Source organism: Rhinatrema bivittatum, chromosome 3, assembly GCF_901001135.1.
Source record: "Rhinatrema bivittatum chromosome 3, aRhiBiv1.1, whole genome shotgun sequence".
In the NCBI taxonomy this organism is placed as follows: Eukaryota; Metazoa; Chordata; class Amphibia; order Gymnophiona; family Rhinatrematidae; genus Rhinatrema; species Rhinatrema bivittatum.
Genome location: NC_042617.1, coordinates 14,935,630 through 14,959,403, shown reverse-complemented (window position 1 = coordinate 14,959,403; position 23,774 = coordinate 14,935,630). Strand labels below are relative to the sequence as shown.

Below are 23,774 nucleotides of genomic sequence, written 5' to 3'. Positions count from 1 at the left end.
CCTGCACAGACACAAGGAAAAGACTTTAAGAAAGCAAGAGATTTCTGTGGAGCTGCAGTTTGAGTTATTGTATTATTCTTCATCATTATTTGAACAGAAATACTTTAATTTTGGACACTTACACAGAGACTCCAGAGTATTTATTTTGTAGTCACTGCACCCACTATAAGGACACGTTCTCTCTCCCAAGGGAACATAAAGAAAAAATGAATGTGTAAAAAGATCACCCCTATGACATTGACCCTGGAAGTATATCTCCATCCCCTCCCCACCTACAAAGGATTTGGCCCTAGGAGTTAAAAGAGAGATTATGAAAGAGCTAGCAGGTGAGTGGTTCTAGGCTCGAAGAGAAACAAATCCTTGTATGGCCCACCCACACAGGATAGACACACCAGGGTGGGGTTGCATAAAAAAATATAATTTGACAACATTAGATGTAAAAAAATTGGCTAACCTCACTATCAATATTTTCAGCAGAAAGGCATTTCTCAGGACCATATAATTTCTTCACAACAGTGAAGAGAACCTACAGTTGATTTATAGCATATTGAATCTATTAGAAAAATATTTCTTTTCAGCCATTACAATAACCATTTAATAATATTTTAAACACTCAAGATAAGCATCTTTGTATTTTTACCTGCATACAGTATGCTCAGTGTTTGACTAGAACTTTTACACATATAAATAGATATTTACATGGGGAAATGGATTTTGAAAATTACCTTCCCTGTTATTAAGCCATGAAAAATCAAAATTTTAAAATATTTCAAATAAACTTAATATAGCTACACTACTTGTGAAATGTCTAACATATATGGCATTATTTAAAAATAATTTAAAAAGTCACCTGTTCTGAAATTCCAGGAGCTCTGAATTAATTTTCTCAATATCTACTTCTGTCCAAAGTATCTCATAATATCCTCTGATGTTGTTCATTACAGCATCATATAGTCCATAAAGTTTCTGAAGTAATCCCAGTTCTTTCCTATAAAAGACAATTATTAAAGATTTTAAAGAAAGCACTAGGTACCTTGCATAATGAAATTGCCTATCTATAATGATTATATTCTCGGATGACAGTACAACGAGTCACAGAGATGAATCATGTAACCTCTTATGTGCTGGCATGAACATTCCAAAGCTTTCAGGAAAATTCAGGGGCTGAATTAAAAGCAAAGGCACTTTTACTGGCTTTTGATTAAAGTAATTTAAATTTTGAAAAAGGGATGTTTCCATTGCTTTTCAGTTTTATTTTGAAAAAGGATTATTTTTGTTTGCCTTCCTTTTCTGTTTGCTAGGTTATTCTTGCTCTTAAATTTATGGAGGAATTTTAGAGGGAAAGTGTGGTGTTATTGTTAGAATATTCCGTTTTTTTACCCTAACCTTACCTTCAATTCATACTATTGTAACCCCCCCCCCCTTTATTGATAGTCACCTTTAGCAGCCATGGAACAGATCAAACCAAAACACACACAGGTGAATTTTAAAAGTCCTATGCGCACCAAAGCCAGGAAATATGCACGTATATCGGCCCAGCACACATCAATTTTAAGATTTGCTCGGGTATGCAAGTAAAATGTTTTTCATAAAAGGAGCAGGTTATGGGTGTGGTCTGGGCAGCACATGGGCATTCCAGGAAATATGAATGAAACCAGCGCATAAGTATATATGCACACCAGCTTGCGCCAGGGTCCCTATCAATCAGACTTCATGTCCCTCAATGGGAATTAAGGTCCGCAAATAAGGGTCTCCTTACAGTTCCCACAGTGAAATCTGCCCACTTAAGTGAGGTGAGAGACTGAGCTATCTCAGTCACAGGTCCGAAACTTTGGAACACTTTACCACAGAACCTGAGATTACAACCAGATTTGAGAAAGTTCAGAAAAGAGCTAAAAACATGGTACTTCCAACAGGCATTCAAAGCTGACCCCGAATGAAAAGACTCTTCTAATTTTTTACTTTTTCTAGCTTTTACTTTTACTTTTTAGTTATGAATGTAGTTATCTTTTAGTCGTATTTATTTTATTAATCTTGTTTTTGTAATTTTTATTCTAATTATGTATTGTAATTATTCATATTTTATTTTTTATTTTTTAATTGGAACCTAAACTGTAATGATAGAAACTTGTTTCTGTACAACGGTATATAAAAACTGTACAAATAAATAAATATCTGCGTGACTTTACTTCTGAATTGGACAGTGTGTAAGTCATGAAACAAAAAAACCTAGGCTAGTCAACAGGTTTTAAAGAATGGGACTAATAGGGTAAAAGGGAAGAATGTTAGCTAGGGGGTTTAGGAAGTCCTCTCCTTTACTGAGACGAACTGGAAACAAACTGGGAAAACAGATAATTATATCAGCACACGTATCTACTAAAATATCCCCCCACTTACACGATCGAGGCAGCAGTTGCACACAGATGTGTGTGTTAATGTAAAATTGTGCACACATGTACACACATGTAGCCAATTTTATACCATACTCGCATATACACGTGTATATTATAAAATTGCTGCGTCCATGTGCGCTAGCCGGCAAACACGCATACTTGTGTTCCCACGTAAAGATCTTAAAATTCACCTTACAGAGTTCACACAGCTGAAGACTAGCAAAAGCTGGGTTCCAAGGGGAGACTTGCACAGGGAAAAACTACAACTCCACACCAGAAATGTTGTTCCAAAATAGGTAGAAAATTTATTGCAAAATCCAAAAGAATCAAGTTCCAGATCAGGCAGAATCAAGTAGATTTTAAAACCAAAATGGGCCTCATGTGAGCAACACAAATTTTAAGAAGCCGTGAAGTCCACGCATCAAGAACAAGGAAGCAGAAAAGGGGCGGGGCATGGATGTTCCTGGGTGGAGGCCAAGAGTTATGCACATAACTCCAAATTTTAGAAAAGCTGCCCATGGCACCCATCCGCGTGTTATCTACGTAACTTTACTGCTAGTCCCGATGAGGAGCAAGTCTGGAGATTTCGAGTGGGTGGCTTACAGGATGAAGAACCAGAGGAGGCTTGAAGACTGCTGAATTGCTATTTATTGTCACTGATTAGATTACTATATTATTGTATACAACTGTATTTTATGTACACCGTTGTGATGGTTGAATAACTGATGTAACGGTATATAAAACCAAATAAACTATATATAAACTATATTTATTTATTTATTTCAACTTATATACTGGTATTCCAGTGTAATCCTACAGATTGAAACAGGATAAAATCAATATAAAAACAACAAAAACAATAAATAAAAGGCCAGCGAAGCAGGCTTGTCCTGAGGCCGACGGTATAACATAGGAAAAGCACGAGCAGGAGGACAGACTAGGCAGCAAGAAGGATTGAAGGATGGGGGGTGGAGATAAGAAGGAGAGGGGGTTAGCAGCAAGTAAGCAAAGTAGGGGGGGCAGGTTATTGGCAGCGAGGAGCTGGGTTTGAATTCCAGGATCGTGACTGGCAGGTTTTTGGCGGGCTGGTGACACAGCGCAGTGTTCAGGTCAGAACCAAAAGGAGGCTGAAGAGGCAGGCTGCTTGGATGATTGTGGCTGGATAGTTCATCAGGGTATTGTTGGTCTGCAGTGGGGAGGTTCAGGAGCATGAGGAGTGGTAGGGAGCGGGGAGGGGGGTCTGATAAGAGCCATGTTAAGGCCATCGAAGGGGGACGGCGGATGTCCATGGCAGCAAGATTCCCGGTAGGCCTGAGAGAGGCTGTGGTGCGTGTGAGTTCGAGCCCCCCTGGTTTACCTGCCACGGCCCATAGTTCGGACAAAAGCAGCCCTGAGATCGGGCCTGAGGTAGAGAGGGACACTTCCCCTTCAGAGGAGCTAGGGCAGGTCATCTCCTGCTCGATCTATTGCTTAACGCTTCAGGGCGGGAGTTCCCGAGTTCCCCCAGGCCTTTACCTAGGCTGCCCCCACATTCACCAGTGCAGGGTAGACTGCCACCTCACAGTGCAGGAAGTGGGAGAGGAGAGACGTGACCCAAGCAAGGTCAAGCCACCGGCAAGACCCTGGATGCGGCACGTAGTGGAGACAGAGGGACAGTGGTGACTAGACCAGCAGGAGGAAGGTTTAGTCATAGAGCGGAAAGATTTGTGAGTGACCATCGTAGGACCAGTCGAGCGGGAGGTGGAGTGGAACCAGTTCTGGATGCCAGATGCGGTCATGGTTGGAGCAGAAACGTGAGGGTCGGGGAGGCGCCGGAGGCCGCGTCGGGCCTCAGGGCTTGGAGCAGCATGGCGGCGGTGTGCTGTCAGCCGGCAGATGTCTGGTAGTAAAGAGGACGTGGGGAAGAGGGCTAGCATGACAAGTAAAGGGCAGGAGTCACCCAGACCAGGGAGCACCCTGGGGTTAGGGGGCTGGCCTTCCCGGGATTTGGAAAGAGAGAGAGTTGAGGTGGTCGGGGCCGCACATAGAGGGGGGAGGGTGGGAGACCAGGAAGGGGATATTTCTGAGGACAGGGGTTATGATTTCTTATGGGCTGGGATGCGGCCATTGGTCGGTGGGATCCAGAGCAGTGGACGGGCACTGCGGCTTGTGAGTTTGTTTCCTCAGGGACGCCCGGCATGTAGTTCCCTGCTACTTCCAGGCAGGAGGCCTGGCAAGATGTGCCACAGGTGATGACTCAGAGCGGAGGTGGGATGTGGGTGCTTCCCAGAATTGGAGTAGAGAGTGACATGCTGGCTGCGGGTTTCGAGAGGATGCCTGTTGGTAAGTCGGATGAGGGACAGCAAAAATCAAGATGAAAAAAGAGCAGGAAGAGGGGGAGTTTGGCGACTTCAGCCTCTGATTCTAGTACTTCTACTTCCTCATCTGCTTCTAGCGGGTCTAGTGGGAGGGGGAGGGATAGTGGGATGGGGCCCAGCCAGGACATGGTCATCCGGCACTGGCTTCATTGACAGAATTGTGGGAAGGGGTTCCCCAGAAGTTGCGTCCCAGGATTAAGAAAAGGAAATATGTAAATATTTTCAAGTTGTTGGAAGGCAGAAGAGGAAGCACGAAGGAGCGAAAGAAGGGGAAGAAGAAGAAGAAGAAGGGAGGGAGTAAGGGTGGGCCAAAAGTGTCCAAGAATATTTTGAACTGGGTCAGAGGGGTTTTTTTTTCGGTTGGCTAGCATGGTAGGGCATTATCAGCCATTGCAATATGGTGCATTGTTGGCGTATGGAGATAGTATTTTAGGAGCCTTTAAGGATTACGAGGGTTGGGCTTGGCTCAATTATGATGACGACTTTCTGGATAAAATAGTGGGCAAAAGGTACATGTCTTGGGGTACGCAAGATATTAATTTGTGGTTGACTCAAATGACTAACAAGGGAGTGGGCCCCTCCAAGAGATTGGGGTGCGGAGGCACAGGAGAATTTAGTGGTGGTACCTCGGGTGGTGGAGAAGGATCAGGGCCCAATGGAAAAAGCATTGCTGGGGCCAAGGGAGCAGTTGGGGGTGCGGATGTGTGTTGGAGATTCGACAAAGCCACATGTTTATTCCCAGATTGGAAATTTCCGACATGCTTGTTCAGGGTGCAATGGGGCCCATCCTGCATCCAAATGCACCCTGCAGCTCGGGATTGCCCTCCTTAAAGGGGGCAGATAGCGGGGTGGTATGGCGAAAAGCAGATTCACCTGTGGTGTTTGCCCAGCTGGAGAGGTGGTTGCAGCACTACCTGGATAGCAGGAAGCAAGGTTTCTTTATTTTGGCTTTAGGGAAGGATTCAAGATTCCTTATAAGGGGCCTGGGGGGGGGGGGGGGGGGAAATGGGTACAGAATGCAAGGTCCGCTACTCACATGGTGGGTGTGGCTAGAGAGAAATTGATAGCGGAGCTGCGTTTAGGCAGGATTGCGGGGCCTTTCAAGGATCCTCCTTTTGCACAGATGCACTTGTCCCCGTTGGCGGTTATCCCCAAGAAGGCGCTTGGAAAATTTTGGCTCATCTTAAATTTGTCCTATCCGAAAGGGTCGTCCGTTAATGATTTTATCCCTAAGGCTTGCTGTTCAGTGAAAAAACCTCCTTCAATGAGGCGCTGACTATGTTGCAGAAGCATTTATGGCAAAAGTGGATATTGAATCGGCATTTCGGTTGTTGCCAATGCACTCCAGCAGTATACCTCTTTTAGGTTTTACGTTTGATGGGCGTTATTTTGTGGATTGCTTTTTGCCGATGGGTTGTGCGGTGTCTTGTGCATATTTTGAGGCGTTTAGTTCCTTTTTACAATGGGTGACAGAAAGGTATACGGGCAGTCAGGAGATTCTGCATTACCTTGATGATTTTTTGTTTATGGGGCCAGGTGCGTCCTTGGAATAACGTCGGGTTTTGGAAGGATTTTTAAGTGCGATAGCTCAGTTGGGAGTATCGATAGTGGAGGACAAAAAGGAAGGCCTACCATGCGACTGACCTTTTTGGGCATAGAGTTGGATTCGGTTGCAATGGTCTCGAGGTTACCGTTAGAGAAAGTTCACCAGTTGAGCGAGTTAGTTTGTGGGGTACGGAAGGCAAACAAGGTGACATTGCGTGGTATGCAGTCTTTGATTGGATCCTTGAACTTTTCCTATCAGGTTATCCCCATGGGAAGGGCTTTCATTAGGAGGTTGTCGGTGGCTACCGCAGGGATCAAGGCGAGTCACCATTACATTCGCGTCACGAGCAAAATTAGAGAAGAATTGGGAGTTTGGGAGAGTTTCTTGGATGCTTTTAATGGAATATTGGTGATTCCGGATAGGGAAATTTCAAACCAGGACCTGGAGCTATTCACGGATGCGGCAGGATCCACGGGTTTTGGAAGCTATTTCCAAGGACAATGGTGTGTGCAGCCCTGGCCAGAGGACTGGGTTCTAGCGGGGGTGACAAGGAACATTACTTTTTTGGAGTTGTTCCCCATTGTAGTGGCATTGGCAATATGGGGAGAGAGCTTGGCGAACAGACAGGTCGTCTTTTGCTGTGATAATATGGAAGTCGTGCAGGTGATCAACCGGCTGTCAGCACATTGCTTGAAGGTATCAGCGTTGTTACGGGAGCTGATTAGGCTATCTTTGGCTGCGAACGTCAATGTGTGGGCCAGGCACGTTCCGGGAGTGCAGAATGTAATAGCTGATGCACTTTCTCGTTTTCAATGGAAGGTCTTCCGGCAGTGCACCCCACAGGCGAAGAGAGAGACAGTACCTTTCCCGGAGCATTTGTGGAACCTTGGGAGGATGAGGAATGGACGATGATTTGGAACTCGGTTGCTCCAGCCACGTGGAAGGCGTACATAAAGGGAAGTAATGCAGTGACTTGTTTTCTGCAGCTGGCAGGTTGGGTTGGGGGCCGGTACCAGATAGGAGTTTGATTGAATTTATATTGAGGGTGAAACAAGACGGTTACTCTTTGGCGACAGTGAGAGTACAAATAGCGGGATTTTCTTTTTCCAGAAGTTGAGGGGCTGGGGAACCCGATGCGTAGCTTCCGAATACAGCGAGTGCTTGGTGGGTGGCAAAGAGGCCAGAAAAGGTATAATGATGCAAGAAGGCCAATTCGATATGAGGACTTGATTTACTTGACGTAGAAATTGGACGGAGTGCGCTGGTCGTGGTATGAAATGTTGCTGTTGCGAACGGCCTTTTCGCTGGCATTCTTTGGAGCTATGTGGATTAGCGAGTTGGTGCTGAGGTCTAAGACCAGTAAGGTGCAGGTGCATGGGCATCGGCTAACTTTGTTTCTTCCCAAGTCCAAAATGGATCAAAGAGGAAAAGGGAAGCATGCAATTAGATGTCCATGCCCTATGTTATATGTGGGAAAAACAACTAGAATGGTAAAAACCCGCATTATAGAACACTGTTCGAACATTAGAAATTCTCCTTTAGTTGAGCATTGGGCATAATTTTCACACAGTCTTTCAGATATCTTCTTCTTTGTTTTAGAAGTTGTCACTCGCCCTTTACGGGGGGGCAATTATTCTGAATATTTAGGGCGCAAAGAACAAAGATGGATTTACATTTTAGATACAGTTACACCGAATGGTCTGAACAAAGAGCTTGAATGGCACCTGTTTGTTTAACTGTGATTGGCGCTTTGGTTGGAGCGTTTTGATTGGCTCCTCACAGCCGCGCGATTGGTCCACTCCTTTCTCGCCTTTTTCTGTTTTTAATGGTCTTCTTTTCTAAGCTTTGGCACACTCCCTGCCAAGTGTGAACTTTATATATGAAGGTATGTCTAAATAATTTATCTTTTATATTGGTCGGCATTAAGTCCATTACCGGATATAGTCCTGTTTTTTGTATACTTATTTTCAGATTGCTCTTGAGCTATATGTCTCTCCCAACGCAGCCTCGGCTAAATACTGGTCCATGTCGGGGGACCCCTATTGAAATTGTGATCTATCAAGACAGTGGAGTTGCCATTTAAAAATATTGAAAATAAATATGACTCATTTGTGAATTCCATCGGGACTATGATGCTTTCTCTGCACTTTTGTGTTGTGTATTGATTCGTTTCAAGTGCAGTAGCTGCTCTTCTATGTTCTCTACATTTTAAGATATCACAATTTCACAATGGAGTTTAAAAGGTTGCGCGCTCGCGCACATATACACCTGATTTTATAACTTGCACTCGCAGGCACGCACAAGTTATAAAATCAGGCTTCGGTGCGCACAAGGAGTGCACAATTGTGCACCTTGTGCATGCCAAGCCATGCTGCCTTCCCCCATTCTCTCCCAGGCCTCTCCGAAATCAGAGCAGCCTGTAAGGGAACTTCCCTTCCCCCTAACCTGACCTTCCCACCCCTTCCCCTACTCTAACCCCCCCCCCCCCAAAAATTTTGTTTTACCTTTTGCGCCTGCCTGTGGGCAGGCGCAAGTTAGCACGCCGGCCAACTATCGGCGCGCAATCCCTGGCACAGCAGCAAATATGGCCGCTGTGCCAGGAGCCTGACCCCACCTCCACCCCTGCACCACCCCTGCCCCTTTTTGCAAGCCCTGGGACTTATACTCGTCCTGGGCTTTTACCCAGTCACCAGGCCTTTTTAAAATCCGGCCCAATATTTGCAATCGGTCTGGCTGTAATATTGGATTTAAGGTTCTTGACTGGAATTGCAACAATTGGGTGCATTGCTGGGTTCAATTTCCTAATCAAACTTTCAATTTCTATAGAACTTACAGTTTTAAAATCAGACCATCGAATATCAGGAGTAACAGGAAGAGATACCTTTTGCTGTATAGGCGGAGTCAAGTCATTGATTAAATTTGTGATCTTGTCTTTAAAAAAGGTAGCGACAGCATTACAATCATTAACTTTCACAAGGTGCTGTGAAGGTGTTAAGACATGTTTCACTAAATCATGAACATAATTAAATAGCACTCTAGAGTTAAACATATATTCATGAATTCTCTTTCCATAGAAATTCTTTTGGGCCTCGGAAATCTTGGACCTATATTTACACAGTAAAGAGCAGTAAATAGATAACTAACTAGAACGATTTTCCCTCCACGCTCTTTCCTTCTGTCTAAGAACTCTTTTAAGATTCCTTTATTCATCATTATACCAGGGGTTCTTTGGTTTTGAACATGACTTGATTACTCTCTTTTTTAATGGTTTTATCTCATTCCATAGAGTGGTAGTAGAATCAATCCAAGAATTAACAGCCGATTCAATCGAATCAAATTGAATGGATGATATAACCTTAGTTAAAGAGTCGACTAATTCATCTGTTGTAATGTTAGTGTAGCTGTGTTTAAAAAAGGATTGGATAAGTTCTTGGAGGAGAAGTCCATTACCTGCTATTAATTAAGTTGACTTAGAAAATAGCCACTGCTATTACTAGCAACAGTAACATGGAATAGACTTAGTTTTTGGGTACTTGCCAGCCTCATGAGAGGCTTCTAGGAAAAGTAAAAAGTCATGGGATAGGTGGTTATGTCCTTTCATGGACTGCAAACTGGCTAAAAGACAGGAAACAGAGAGTAGGATTAAATGGATAATTTTCTCAGTGGAAGGGAGTGGACAGTGGAGTGCCTCAGGGATCTGTATTGGGACCCTTACTTTTCAATATATTTATAAATGATCTGGAAAGAAATACGACGAGTGAGATAACCAAATTTGCAGATGACACAAAATTGTTCAGAGTAGTTAAATCACAAGCAGATTGTGATAAATTGCAGGAAGATTTTATGAGACTGGAAAATTGGGCATCCAAATGGCAGATGAAATTTAATGTGGATAAGTGCAAGGTGATGCATATAGGGAAAAATAACCCATGCTATAATTACACAATGTTGGGTTCCATATTAGGTGCTACAACCCAAGAAAGAGATCTAGGTGTCATAGTGGATAACACATTGAAATCGTCGGTTCAGTGTGCTGCGGCAGTCAAAAAAGCAAACAGAATGTTGGGAATTATTAGAAAGGGAATGGTGAATAAAACGGAAAATGTCATAATGCCTCTGTATCGCTCCATGGTGAGACTGCACCTTGAATACTGTGTACAATTCTGGTCGCCGCATCTCAAAAAAGATATAATTGCGATGAAGAAGGTAGAGAGAAGGGCTACCAAAATGATAAGGGGAATGGAACAACTCCCCTAGGAGGAAAGACTAAAGAGGTTAGGACTTTTCAGCTTGGAGAAGAAACGACTGAGGGGGGATATGATAGAGGTGTTTAAAATCATGAGAGGTCTAGAACGGGTAGATGTGAATCGGTTATTTACTCTTTCGGATAGTAGAAAGACTAGGGGGCACTCCATGAAGTTAGCATGGGGCACATTTAAAACTAATCGGAGAAAGTTCTTTTTTACTCAACACACAATTAAACTCTGGAATTTGTTGCCAGAGGATGTGGTTAATGCAGTTAGTATAGCTGTGTTTAAAAAAGGATTGGATAAGTTCTTGAAGGAGAAGTCCATTACCTGCTATTAAGTTCACTTAGAGAATAGCTAGTGCCATTAGCAATGGTAACATGGAATAGACTTTGTTTTTGGGTACTTGCCAGGTTCTTATGGCCTGGATTGGCCACTGTTGGAGACAGGATGCTGGGCTTGATGGACCCTTGGTCTGACCCAGTATGGCATTTTCTTATGTTGTTATGTTCTTAAAACATATAGTTTGCTGTAAGGGAGTTCTACATTTAGGACAGAAAGAAAAATCTGCTTTAATTAAAAAATGCTCTGACCAAAGGACAGGAGTATAAGACGGGGGCGTTATACTATCAAGTTTGCCATTGGTAAAAATTAAATCTAGTGTATGGCCAGCTTTATGAGTTGACTGGTTGATGATTTGTGACAATCCTAAAGCAGCTATCAAAAATAAAAATTTGCACAAGTTGCTGATTGAGGGTTTGCATCCACATGTAAATTAAAATCTCCCAGCACCAGGGTTGGGATCTCAGAATCTAAATTCTCAGTCAAAACTTTAATTAGTGGAGATCTGTTATGATCAATTGCTCCAGGAGGAGCATAGATCAGACCTATCTGTAACAGTTTATTTTTAAAAACAGCAATATACTGATAAGCTAATTTTAATTCTTTTTTGCTTAATAGCAGTAAACCTCCTCCCTTCTTTTTATCCCTAGGAATAGAAAAAGTATGATAATTGGGGTGAGAAAGTTGATTAATTAATACCAGGTCAGTCCTTTTAAACCAGGTTTTGGAAATACATATAATATCAGGAAAAGCATCAGAAATCAAATAATTTATAATGGGGATTTTTTTCATAAGAGATTGGGCATTAACTAAATAGATGGACAACAATGATGCAAGAATCACATGAGAAGTCAACTCCCACGAAAGGGGCCTAACAATTCTAACCTGGTTCAATTTTCTTATTCTCAAATTTTTATAATTAGGTCTATATTTCCCATTATTCAAAACTGTATTAATAGAAAAAACCTCTACTATGTTACTCATACCAGAAGACAATGAATGAAGTCAAACAGGAAGTCCATGCGCGCGCAGGTGCCCTCATGTTATAAAATTGGGGGTCAGAGCGCGGAAGGGGGTGCACACAAGTCCATCTTGCGTGCGCCGACGCCCGCGGCCTTCCCCCGTTCCCTAATCTAACCTTCCCACCCTTTCCCCTAACCTTTCCACCCCCTAGCCCTGTTCTAACCCCACTGACCTCTATCTTACCTTTTGCATCTGCCTCTGGGCAGGTGCAAGTTGCATGTGCCGGCAGCTTGCCGGCACGCGATCCTCCGACACAGCAGCAAATGGCCGCTGTGCCGGAGGCCTCTGGCCCAGCCCCGCCCCCAGAGCACCCCTTTTTTAAAGCCCTGGGACTTAGACACGTCCCGAGGCTTTACGTGTATCGCTGGGCCTTTATAAAATAGGTCCGGCGTGCGTAACCCACTCTATACGAGTAAAGCTTTTAAAATCCGGCCCATAAAGTGCATTTAGATTTAGCTTGAGAAGATTTTTGTATAGGTAAGCCAAATTAACTCTTATTGTCATTTCCTTTTTAGATTGCCAGATTTTAGACCCTGTAACAGCTGTGATGAACTTTTTAAAAATATGTAACACATAGATATTATTGCAACATAAACTCATATAGAACTAAGCATTAAAATGGCAATATGAATGTAGTGTACAATGTGAAGAACCAGAAAATATGTTTTCTTTAAATGTAACAAACTTAGGCATAGAATTTTCAAAATGTTATAAATAAAGCAGAAATACAGCGCGTTAGTATCAGCGAAAAAAAATGGGTATGGTTAGAGAAATTTCTGATATACCACATCACATATGTAAGTTACACAACTCGCGATACTTTATCGTGTCGTGCACCATTTTATGCCCGGTGCGTTATTTTCTTTGTTCATATATAACAAATTCCTGCAGCTGCTTCTTTGATAGTATATCAGGCATGGGAGAGAGAAGAGAGAAGGTGAGTTTTTGAAGTTTAGTGGAGTTGGAGTTTAGCGATTTCTGTGTGAGTTGTTCTGTTGTTTAGTGTTATCATCTGTTTAACTTTACCTTTGTCTCTTGTCTTTATCTGTGTGGAGAAGTTTTTGTGTGTTTGTCAAGTGTGTCTGTTTTTCTTTGTGTGGTGGAGGAGTGGCAGTGATGAGTGGTGGTAATTGCATCAGTAGCATGGGATCTTCTTAGAACTAATCGGAGAAAGTTCTTTTTTACTCAACGCACAATTAAACTCTGGAATTTGTTGCCAGAGGATGTGGTTAGTGCAGTTAGTATAACTGTGTTTAAAAAAGGATTGGATAAGTTCTTGGAGGAGAAGTCCATTACCTGCTATTAAGTTCACTTAGAGAATAGCCACTGCCATTAGCAATGGTAACATGGAATAGACTTAGTTTTTGGGTACTTGCCAGGTTCTTATGGCCTGGATTGGCCACTGTTGGAAACAGGATGCTGGGCTTGATGGACCCTTGGTCTGACCCAGTATGGCATTTTCTTATGTTCTTATGGGGGTAGATTTTCAAAGGGGTACGCGTGTACCCCCCGAAAACCTACCCCAAACCCCCCCTGCGCGCGCCGAGCCTATTTTGCATAGGCTCGGCAGCGCGCGCAAGCTCCGGGACGCGCGTAAGTCCCGGGACTTGCATGGAGGGGCGTGTCGGGGGGCGTGCCGTGAGTGACGCGGCATTTCGGGGGCGGGCCGCGAGTGACGCGGCGTTTCGGGGGTGGGCCCGGGAACATGGCACCGGCCCAGGGGCGTGGTCGAGGCCTCCGGACCAGCCCCTGGGTCAGATGATGGTGCGCCAGCAGCCCGCTGGCGCACGCAGATTTACACCTGCTTTCCGCAGGCGTAAATCTGCCAACAAAGGTGGGGGGGGGTTTAGATAGGGCCGGGAGGGTGGGTTAGGTAGGGGAAGGGAGGGGAAGGTGAGGGGAAGCGGAAGGAAAGTTCCCTCCGAGGCCGCTCCGATTTCGGAGCGGCCTCGGAGGGAACAGGCAGCGCGCGCTGGGCTCGGCGCGCGCTGGGCTCGGCGTGCGCAGGTTGCACAAATGTGCACCCCCTTGCGCGCGCCAACCCCGGATTTTATAAGATACGCACGGCTACGCGCATATCTTATAAAATCCAGCGTACTTTTGTTCGCGCCTGGTACATGAACAAAAGTATGCCCGCACGTAAATTTTTTAAAATCTACCCCATGGTGCGGAGGTAAAGTTGTTCGCTTACTTTTTTTTATGTTATATCTTTTTATTGAGTTTTAAAGAAAATAACACGGGGTATATTTATTCATTTACGACATGAATAAATTTACCACATTTACCAAATTTACCACATGAATAAATATACCACATAAATGGTATATTTATTCATCAATCGGCACCAAAGGGGCCTTAAAGGCGGCCACCTCTCCAGGTGCCGCGCGCCAAGCATCGTGCGCCGAAGGAGCGCGACAAAGGGGCCCGCCCTTCTGTGCGCCTCTTCGTGCAGCCTCCGAGTGCAACTCCGATTGCAAATGTTTGATCCCCCTCTCCACCGTCGTCTGAAACATCATACCTCCATGAGTCCTAGCTCAACAACATCCCCGTCCCACTCCCTTCTCCATTCCTTCGACTACAACACGAAGATGCCAACCTACCCCATCCCCATCATCAGAAAATTCTACCACAACTGCAGACATTCAACAACTACCACACACCCTCTGCAAAAGAGGTCCCTAATTCCCATCATGATCTCCCCCCTCATGCAATTCCTTGGTCTCTCATTGCTCTCTCAAACCACTTCAACGCCAAATCACTAACAATAAAAACTCATATTCTCAACGATTACCTTCTGGATTCAAAACCTGACATATGCGCAATTACCGAAACCTGGCTGAAAACACTGACATAGCTCTAACCAACAACTACCTACACAACTATACGATCTATTCTCAATCCCTAGACATAAAAAAAGAGGCGGCAGCCTACTCTTAGCTGTAAAGAAAGAGCTAAGACTAATCCCTCAGACCGTGAAACCAGCCTCCAACCTCGAAATCGGCCTCTTCAAATCAAACCGACTACAAATTTGCCTAATTTATTCCCCCCCAGGGCTACTGGACTCAGATCCATCTACCCTCATTGTACTCATTGCCAAACACATAAATACTGATTCCCCAGCTATCATCATGGGAGATTTCAACCTCCGCGTCGACACGACTCCACCTTCCCCAAATTGCGAAACTCTTCTGTCTTCCTTCAAGGCCACGGGTTTCAAGCAAACTATCAACAGCCCCACCCACAAAGCAGGCCACACCCTGGATCTTATTTTCATAAACTCGGGCCTTACACTTACTTCCCCCCCCCCTGCACCCCAGTCCCGTGGTCTGACCACTCGATGATTACCACAGACCTCTCAATAAAGGATAACCCCACCACTCCCATCCCCAAAACCACCATTCACTTCAGAAAACCCTGTTCTATGGATGACTTCAGCTCCCATCTGTCTACGGAACTACAAAACCTAAACCTCTCTGACGCAGACTCAGCCCTCGCATCTTGGCTTGAAATTACAACTCCGTGGTGAATAAAATATGCCCTCTGACAATGAAAGAATTAAATCCAGCCCTTAAGAATAAAAAACCATGGTTCACGCCTAAACTGAAGAATCTCAAACAAGAACTTAGATGCAAAGAATTCAAATGGCGCAAGGAGCCCACCCAAGCTGCACTATCAGCCTACAAAGCTTCCATGCACAGCTACGGGGCCACCATTCTACGTACTAAGAGATATTTTTACGCCCGCAAAATACACGACTTCCTCTTTGACGCGAAGGCCCTGTTTTCATACGTGTCGGATCTCACGAATTCCACTCCACCCTCCATCCCCGACGATCAAGCCCAAATTAAATCAAATGAACTTGCATCGTTCTTCGAGAAAAAAATCTCCAACCTCATAGCCCCGCTCATCTCTTCCAACATCCAGCCCCCTCCCCCGTACTCCTCCTCCAACAACAACAAGAAAGCAAACTTGGAGTCATTCGAACCTACCTCATCCTTCAAAATCAAATCCATCCTCAAGAGCATGAAACCTTCCTCTCACCCGTCCAACCCCATCCCCTCAAAACTATTGCTCACAATTCCTAAAACCATCTCCAAACCACTGGCTGAAATTATAAATTGCTCCCTGGCCCAAGGACCAGTACCCGACTCTCTGAAACTCACCACCCTTAAACTGCTATTAAAAAAACCTAATCTTGTCCCATCGCCAACCTCCCATTCATCGCTAAACTCATGGAGAAACTTGTCAACACCCAACTCTCAGACTACCTAGATGATCACAAGATACTCTTCCCCGCTCAGTTCGGATTCTGGAGATCACTAAACACTGAATCACTCCTAATCTCGCTCACGGATAGCATACTTATGGGCCTAGACAAAGGACAACCATTTCTACTGGCATTGCTCGGTATCTCAGCAGCTTTTGACACTGTGAATCACTCAATTCTCATCAACTGCCTCTCAGACATCGGCATCTCAGGAAATGCCCTCAATTGGTTCAAGTCCTTCCTCAATAACAGAAATTACAAGGTCAGCATAAGCAACAAAGAATCCCACTCCATTAGTACCACGCTTGGAGTCCCCCAGGGATCATCCCTCTCTCCAACGCTCTTTAACATTTATCTCCTACCCCTATGCCAACTCCTCGCCAATCTAAATGTAAACCCCGCCCCCTGGGAAACAACACACACCCCAAGTGCCCGCTAGAGTAGTCACAAATCTGGCTGTTTAATGTAAGGGGTGGTTGTTAGCTGTGGGCAACAAGGTTTACAAGAATAAAGAATTATATCATAGGGAAAAAAATCACTTAGACTTAAACTGATAGTTTTGTTAGAGCTAATAACTTCTTTATGAAAAAAACTTTTAGTTTGTTACATAACTTTCTGAAGATATCTCAAATACAACAGATTCAACAACATAAGTCAGAAAAAGCAAAATAGCTTACCTTGTAATAGGTGTAATCCCAGGACAGCAGGAGGTAGTCCTCACATATGGGTGACATCGGTAATGGAGCCCTATATGGAAAAACTTCTGTCAAAGTTTCTATGAAACTTTTGACTGGCACCCATAGGGGCGGATTTTAAGAGCCCTGCTCGCCTAAATCCGCCCAAATCCGGGCGGATTTAGGCGAGCAGGGCCCTGCGCACCGGTGAGCCTATTTTAAATAGGCTCACCGGCGCGCAGACCCCGGGACTCGCGTAAGTCCCGGGGTTCTCCGAGGGGGGCTTGTTGGGGGCGTGTCGGGGGCGGGCCTGGTCGTCGCGGCTTTTAGGGGGCGTGTCGGCAGTGTTTTGGGGGCGGGTCCGGGGGCGTGGTTACGGCCCGGGGCGGTCCGGGGGCGTGGCCGCGCCCTCCGTACCCGCCCACAGGTCGTGTCCCGGCGCGCTAGCGGGGATTTACGTCTCCCTCCGGGAGGCATAAATCCCCCGACAAAGGTAAGGGGGGGTTTAGACAGGGCCGGGGGGGTGGGTCAGGTAGAGGAAGGGAGGGGAAGGTGAGGGGAGGGCGTTAGAGGATTCCCTCCGAGGCCGCTCCGATTTCGGAGCGGCCTTGGAGGGAACGGGGGTAGGCTGCGCGGCTCGGCGCGCGCCGGCTATACATAATTGATAGCCTTGCGCGCGCCGATCCAGGATTTTAGCGGATACGCGCGGCTCCGCGCGTATCTACTAAAATCCCGCGTACTTTTGTTGGCGCCTGGAGCGCCAACAAAAGTACGCCAACGCGCCTTGTTTGAAAATCTACCCCATAGTGCCTACTGAGCATGCCCAGCATGCCATGATATTCCCTGCCACAGGGATCTCCCTTCAGTCTGTTTTGTAGCAATTAGCGTTAGCCAAAAAATAAAATAATAAAACGTAACGTACCCAACTCCGCGGGGTGGCGGATGGGTTTCGTGAGGACTATATCCTGCTGTCCTGGGATAACACCTATTACAAGGTAAGCAATTTTGCTTTATCCCAGGACAAGCAGGATGCTAGTCCTCACATATGGGTGATTAGCAAGCTAGAGGCTGAATCATATTGTAGTGAAACAACTGTGAAGTATTGTTGTTGGAAATGAATCAGCCGAAAATCACAGCAGGTTGAATGTAGTAGGAGTTGGGATTAAGTTGGAAACAAGTTCTTTAAGACAGATTGTCCATAGGCTGAATCTTGTCTTCCTTCTTTGTCTAAACAGTAGTGAGCTGCAAAGGTGTGAAGAGAACTCCATTTGCTGCTTTACAAATGTCAAGAATAGGTACAGAGCGAAGGTGTGCTACCGAGATTGACACTGCTCTGACTGAATGTGCTTTTACTTGCCCTTGAAGAGTAAGGCCTGCTTTCTCATAACAAAACTGAATGCAATCTGCTAGCCAGTTTGACAAAGTATGTTTACCCACTGCCCTACCTGGTTTGTTTGGATCATAAGATATAAATAGTTGGCTGGATTTCCTTTGGACTGTAGTGCGGTTTACATTGCAAGGTATGTAAGGCTCTTTCTCCCTGGTGGGAATGAGGCCTTGGAAAGAATGTTGGTAAAACTATGGATTGGTTCAAGTGGAATTCCGTGACTACCTTAGGAAGAAATTTAGGATGAGTACAGAGGACCACCCTGTCATGTAGGAACTTTGTGAAAGCTTCATATGTGACAAGTGCTTGTAGTTCACTGATTCTTCTAGCTGATGTAATGGCTATGAGGAAAACAGTTTTCCATGTAAGAAATTTAAGGTCACAGGTATCTATGGGTTCTAATGGGGAACGCATGAGCCTGGTTATTACTACGTTTAGGTCCCATTGTATGCTTGGGGGATGAAATGGAGGTTTAAGATGAGTTAAACCTTTCATGAATCTACTGACGAGAGGCTGTGTAGAGATAGGTGCGTCTCCCAGCTTGTTATGGTAAGCTGAGATTGCACTCAAATGTACTCGTACAGATGAAGTCTGAAGACCAGAGTCTGAAAGATGGTATAGGTAATCTAGTAGTGAGGTAGTGGGGCAAGTGAAAGGATCAATAGATTTCTGAGTGCACCACAAAGTAAACCATTTCCATTTGTAGGAATAATTCTTTCTAGTGGAAGGTTTACGTGACGCTATAAGCACCTGAGAAATAGTGGTTGGAAGGTTGAGTGGTTGTAAAATCAAGCTTTCAACATCCATGCTGTCAGGGATAGGGATTGAAGGTTGGGATGGCGCAACTGACCCTGATCCTGAGTTATGAGATTGGGAGCTACTCCCAGGCGAATGGGATTCCTGACTGAGAGGTCTAGCAGTGTGGGAAACCATAGTTGTCAAGGCCAGTATGGGGCTATGTGTATCATGGTCCCTTTGTCCTGTTGCAGCTTCACTAGAGTTTTGGTTATGAGCGGTATCCGTGGATACGCATATAACAGGCCTGAGTTCCAATGGCGAGCAAAGGCGTCCTTTGGCAGGTTGTTCTCTTTTCGTAGTAGGGAGCAATAATTGTTCACTTTGTAGTTCAGATGGGACGCAAAAAGATCTATGGTCAATTGACCCCACTGTTGGAAGATCTTGGTTGATATCGCTGGATCCAAGGACCACTCGTGTGGTTGGAACTGACGACTGAGGCGATCGGCTACTATGTTGTGGATGCCTGCTAGGTAAGTGGCCTGTAGAAGAATTGAATGTGCTAGGGCCCAGTCCCAAATCTGTGCTGCTTCTTGGCAAAGGAGGTAGGAACCTGTTCCCCCTTGCTTATTGATGTACCACATGGCTACTGTGTTGTCCGTTTGGATCAGAACAGTTTTGTGTAAAAGGCAGTCCTTGAACGCATGTAGTGCATAACGTATAGCTCGAAGCTCTAGGAGATTTATCTGAAAAGAGGCTTCGGTTTTTGTCCACGTCCCCTGGGTCTTCAGATGACCAATGTGCGCTCCCCAACCTAAAGTGGACGCATCTGTAGTTAATGTTACTTGTGGAACTGGTTGCTGGAAAGGTAGACCTTTGAGCAGATTGTTCATTGATGTCCACCAGAGGAGGGAAGAACACAGTTCCTGAGTTATTTGAATGTGAGAGTGCAACGGTTGAATGGCTTGAATCCATTGTGTTTTGAGTGACCATTGCATTAGTCGCATGGTCAATCTGGCCATGGGAGTGACGTGAACTGTGGAGGCCATGTGACTGAGTAGGGTGAGGCACTGATGAGCTGTGACTTGGGATTGATTTCTGAGAGATTGTGCCAGAAGAATGAGTGTATGGGCACGGTCTCTTGGAAGAAATGCTTTTGCTATGATGGTATTTAAATCTGCACCGATGAATTGTAGAAGGTGAGATGGTGTGAAATGGGATTTCTGGTAATTGATGAGAAACCCCAAGGAGTGAAGCAAATTGACTGTGAGCTTGAGGGAATTGAGAGCTCCTTCTTTCGTCTGACTCCTGATGAGCCAATCGTCTAGATAAGGGAATACATGTACCTTTTGTTTGTGAAGGTGTGCCACTGCCACCACCAGACACTTTGTGAATACGTGAGGTGCTGAGGCTAGGCCGAATGGGAGCACTCGGTATTGAAAATGTTGTCCTTCAACCAGAAATCGCAAGTAATGGCGATGAGGAGGAAAGATGGGAATGTGAGCGTAGGCGTCTTGAAGATCCAGAGAGCAGAGCCAATCCCCTTTTTGAAGAAGAGATAGCATGGTGCCTAATGATACCATCCTGAATTTTTCTCGTTTTAGAAATTTGTTGAGATTTCTGAGGTCTAGGATAGGACGTAGGCCCCCTGATTTCTTTGGAATGAGGAAATAGCGGGAGTAGAATCCTCTGCCCTACTGAGGCCAGGGGACTGGTTCTATGGCCCTGGCTCTCAGAAGGGTGGATAATTCTGCTTTTAGAAGTTTGGAATGGTGGTTCACTGTCCAAGAGGAGATTGGTGGAGTTTCTTTTGGTACAGTGAGAAAATCCAATCGGTATCCTTGAGCTATAATGGAAAGTACCCATTGGTCTGTGGTTATGGAGGTCCAGGTGTGACGAAAAAAGGCTATGAGACCTCCTACTGGCAGGTGTGGGAGTGGATTGACGGATGGGCTGCTACTCTCTGAGTGTATTTCAAAACCCCGATGTTGATGCAGTCTGAGGAGGGGGTTGAGGCCTGGCAGGCCTTTGCCTAGACTCAGGATGCTGAGCTGGGCGAGATGGTCTTGCACGGCTTGGTGGGGGATAGTAGTGTCGTTGAAGGTAGTAAGGACGCCTTGTATCCCGTCTAGGAGTTCTCCTGGAAGGAGGTTGTGACTCTTGAGGAATTAATGAGAGTTGTTTAAGAGTCTCAGTGTGTTCTTTTAAGGTGGCGACTGCTTCCTTAACCTTGTCTCCAAACAGGTTATCTCCCAAACAAGGAAGGTCGGCCAATCTTTCCTGGACCTCTGGTCTTAAGTCTGATGCCTTAAGCCAAGCCCACCTACGAGCTGTAATACCTGAGGCTGACAGACGAGACGCAGTTTCAAAGCTGTCATATGTCGCCCTGACCTCATGCTTGCCTGCTTCTAGGCCTTTATGCACTAGTTGCGAGAACACTTCCTGGAACTGTTCAGGAAGAGTGTGGGTAATGTCTTGGACCTATTTCCATAGGTTGCGTTGGTACTGGTTCATGAAGAGCTGGTAAGCAGCAATTCTTGAAACATGCATAGCTCCTTGAAAGATTTTCCGACCTAAGTTATCAAGGAACCGATTATCTTTCCCTGGTGGTGTGGAAGAATGTGTCTTGACTCTTTTTGCTTTTTTCTGAGCTGACTCAACTACCACCGACTGGTGAGGTAGTTGAGTCTTTTGGAATCCAGGTATCGGTTGGACCAGGTATGTAGCATCTGATCATTTGTTAACTGATGCTACTGAACTAGGATGTTCCCATAATCTGTACATGAGTTCTTGAAGCACCTCATGTACCAGTACAGCCAGAATTTCCTTAGGTGGATCTACAAATTGTAGTACCTCAAGTGTTTTCTGTCTGGAATTTATTTCAGAGAGCAGTTGAAATGGGATGGTCTCCGACATGTCTTTCACAAAATTGGAGAAAGAGATCTTCTGGAGGTGACTTTCGCCTATCTTCTGGAGGTGAAGGTTCAGAAAGCATCTCCTCATCTGAAGAGACATCTGTATCTGAATCAGTTCCAGTATCTTTTGGATGACCTGATGGTCTAAAAGGCATCGATAGCAGAGTGAGGTATGGAAGGAAACCTCGGAGACTGTGGGTATAGAGGTTTAGGAATACCTGAAGGTCCAGGAATTGGCTCTGGAATGGTATCTTCATCGGTGTCTTGAGGCTTCTTGGATACGGCATCGATTAAAGTGTCCAACTTCTCCATCAGAGGTTGAAAAATAGAAACCTTTGGAATCGGCATCGATGGTTTCATGGGAGGAATCGATGCTGGCGTCGGAATCGGCACCGATGGCGACATCGGTATCGAGGGCAAAATATCCATCGGTACCGGAATCGGCGTCGATGGCATCCCTGGTGTCGATGGCATCGAGGAGTGCGTCTCATACCGCTTGACGAATGTATCCGTCAAGTTCCGCCCGCATGGTTGATGAGATCAGAGCAGCCATGGGGGGAGGCGGTAATGGCGATGCCGGTACCTCCTCAGAGCCCTGAGGAGGTACGGTTCCCTGCACCGATTGGACTTTTCGCTGCCCGACGTCAATGCTTTTGACGATGGCGAGGGGGAGGGAATAAAGGCATCTCCCGACTCACCTGGGATTCGTTTCTTCAGCACTACCTTGCGAATCGATCCAGCCGGAAATGATTGCATGGAGGATGATGCTGAGGGTAACAGCTGAATTTGGAAAAGCTGCTCCATCTTCTCCATCCGGAGTCAACGTCCCTTCGATGTCATGCCGGCACACTGGGAGCAGGACTTGACGTCGTGGTTCTGACCGAGGCAGAGCACACACTCTTGGTGTGGGTCCGTTATGGACATGTTTCTAGTGCACTTAGGGCACTTTTTGAATTCCGAAGCCATTTTAGGTCAGACAGCTGTCGACGACCGTGGAACAGGAAAAAATATCGGTACCGGCAAAATAAAGAAAAAACTTTACCGCGATGGTATATAAAAGGAGACCCTTGCGGCTAAAAGTTTTTCCCGACTTTTTGAAAAGTTTTAGAGTGTGGAGAAATTTACCACAGGACTCCAAATTAACCGCGAGGCTAACAGCTCCGCGGAAAAAAGAAGACTGAAGGGAGACTCCTGTGGCAGGGAATATCATGGCATGCTGGGCATGCTCAGTAGGCACTATGGGTGCCAGTCAAAAGTTTCATAGAAACTTTGACAGAAGTTTTTCCGTATAGGGCTCCATTACTGATGTCACCCATATGTGAGGACTAGCATCCTGCTTGTCCTGGGATAAATATAAATACAACAAAATTTACTTCCTCTATCCTTTCAATTATGTATCCTTCCTTTTCATTTTCATAAATTTCTCAGTCTTTACACATAACCTCTAACATGCTTTTTGGTCCATTCTCCTTTTCCTTTCCTTTTCCTACAATGAATGTTTTTTATATCATCTTTGGTTTAGTGAGCTCACCAACTGAAGTCCGGTGGGGCCCTTTCTTTCAGGTTGCACTTCTTCTTCTTTTCAAAGAGTCCAGTTTTCTCCACTGCAGGTTCCTCAGGCACCTACTACCTATCTAAAAAAACTAATTAAAAGAAACTATCTCTTCTATTGTTTTTTTTACACTATATAACTAATGCAAATAAATGAATAATTATAATCCCTCTAACTAAACCCATAACCAGACAGTCTAAAAAAAAAAAATTCAAATAGATGAAAGGGTTCTTTATGCATCAGCATAGTATACAGATACTAACCCTCTTTGGAAAGTAAAAATGAAAAGGCTTAATTATAGGCACTTAGGCAAATAAATATAGTGATTTTTTTTCT

General features: G+C 45.0%; 1 protein-coding gene across 1 annotated transcript in view; it reads right to left on the bottom strand.

The window, feature by feature from the left end:
* Positions 1–23,774, bottom strand: part of DNAH8 (dynein axonemal heavy chain 8) — a 1,926,251-nt gene that overhangs the window by 1,065,743 nt on the left and 836,734 nt on the right. Inside the window, 1 exon segment of the mRNA XM_029592920.1 lies at positions 851–988. Within this exon segment, the coding sequence (XP_029448780.1) occupies positions 851–988 (138 nt within the window).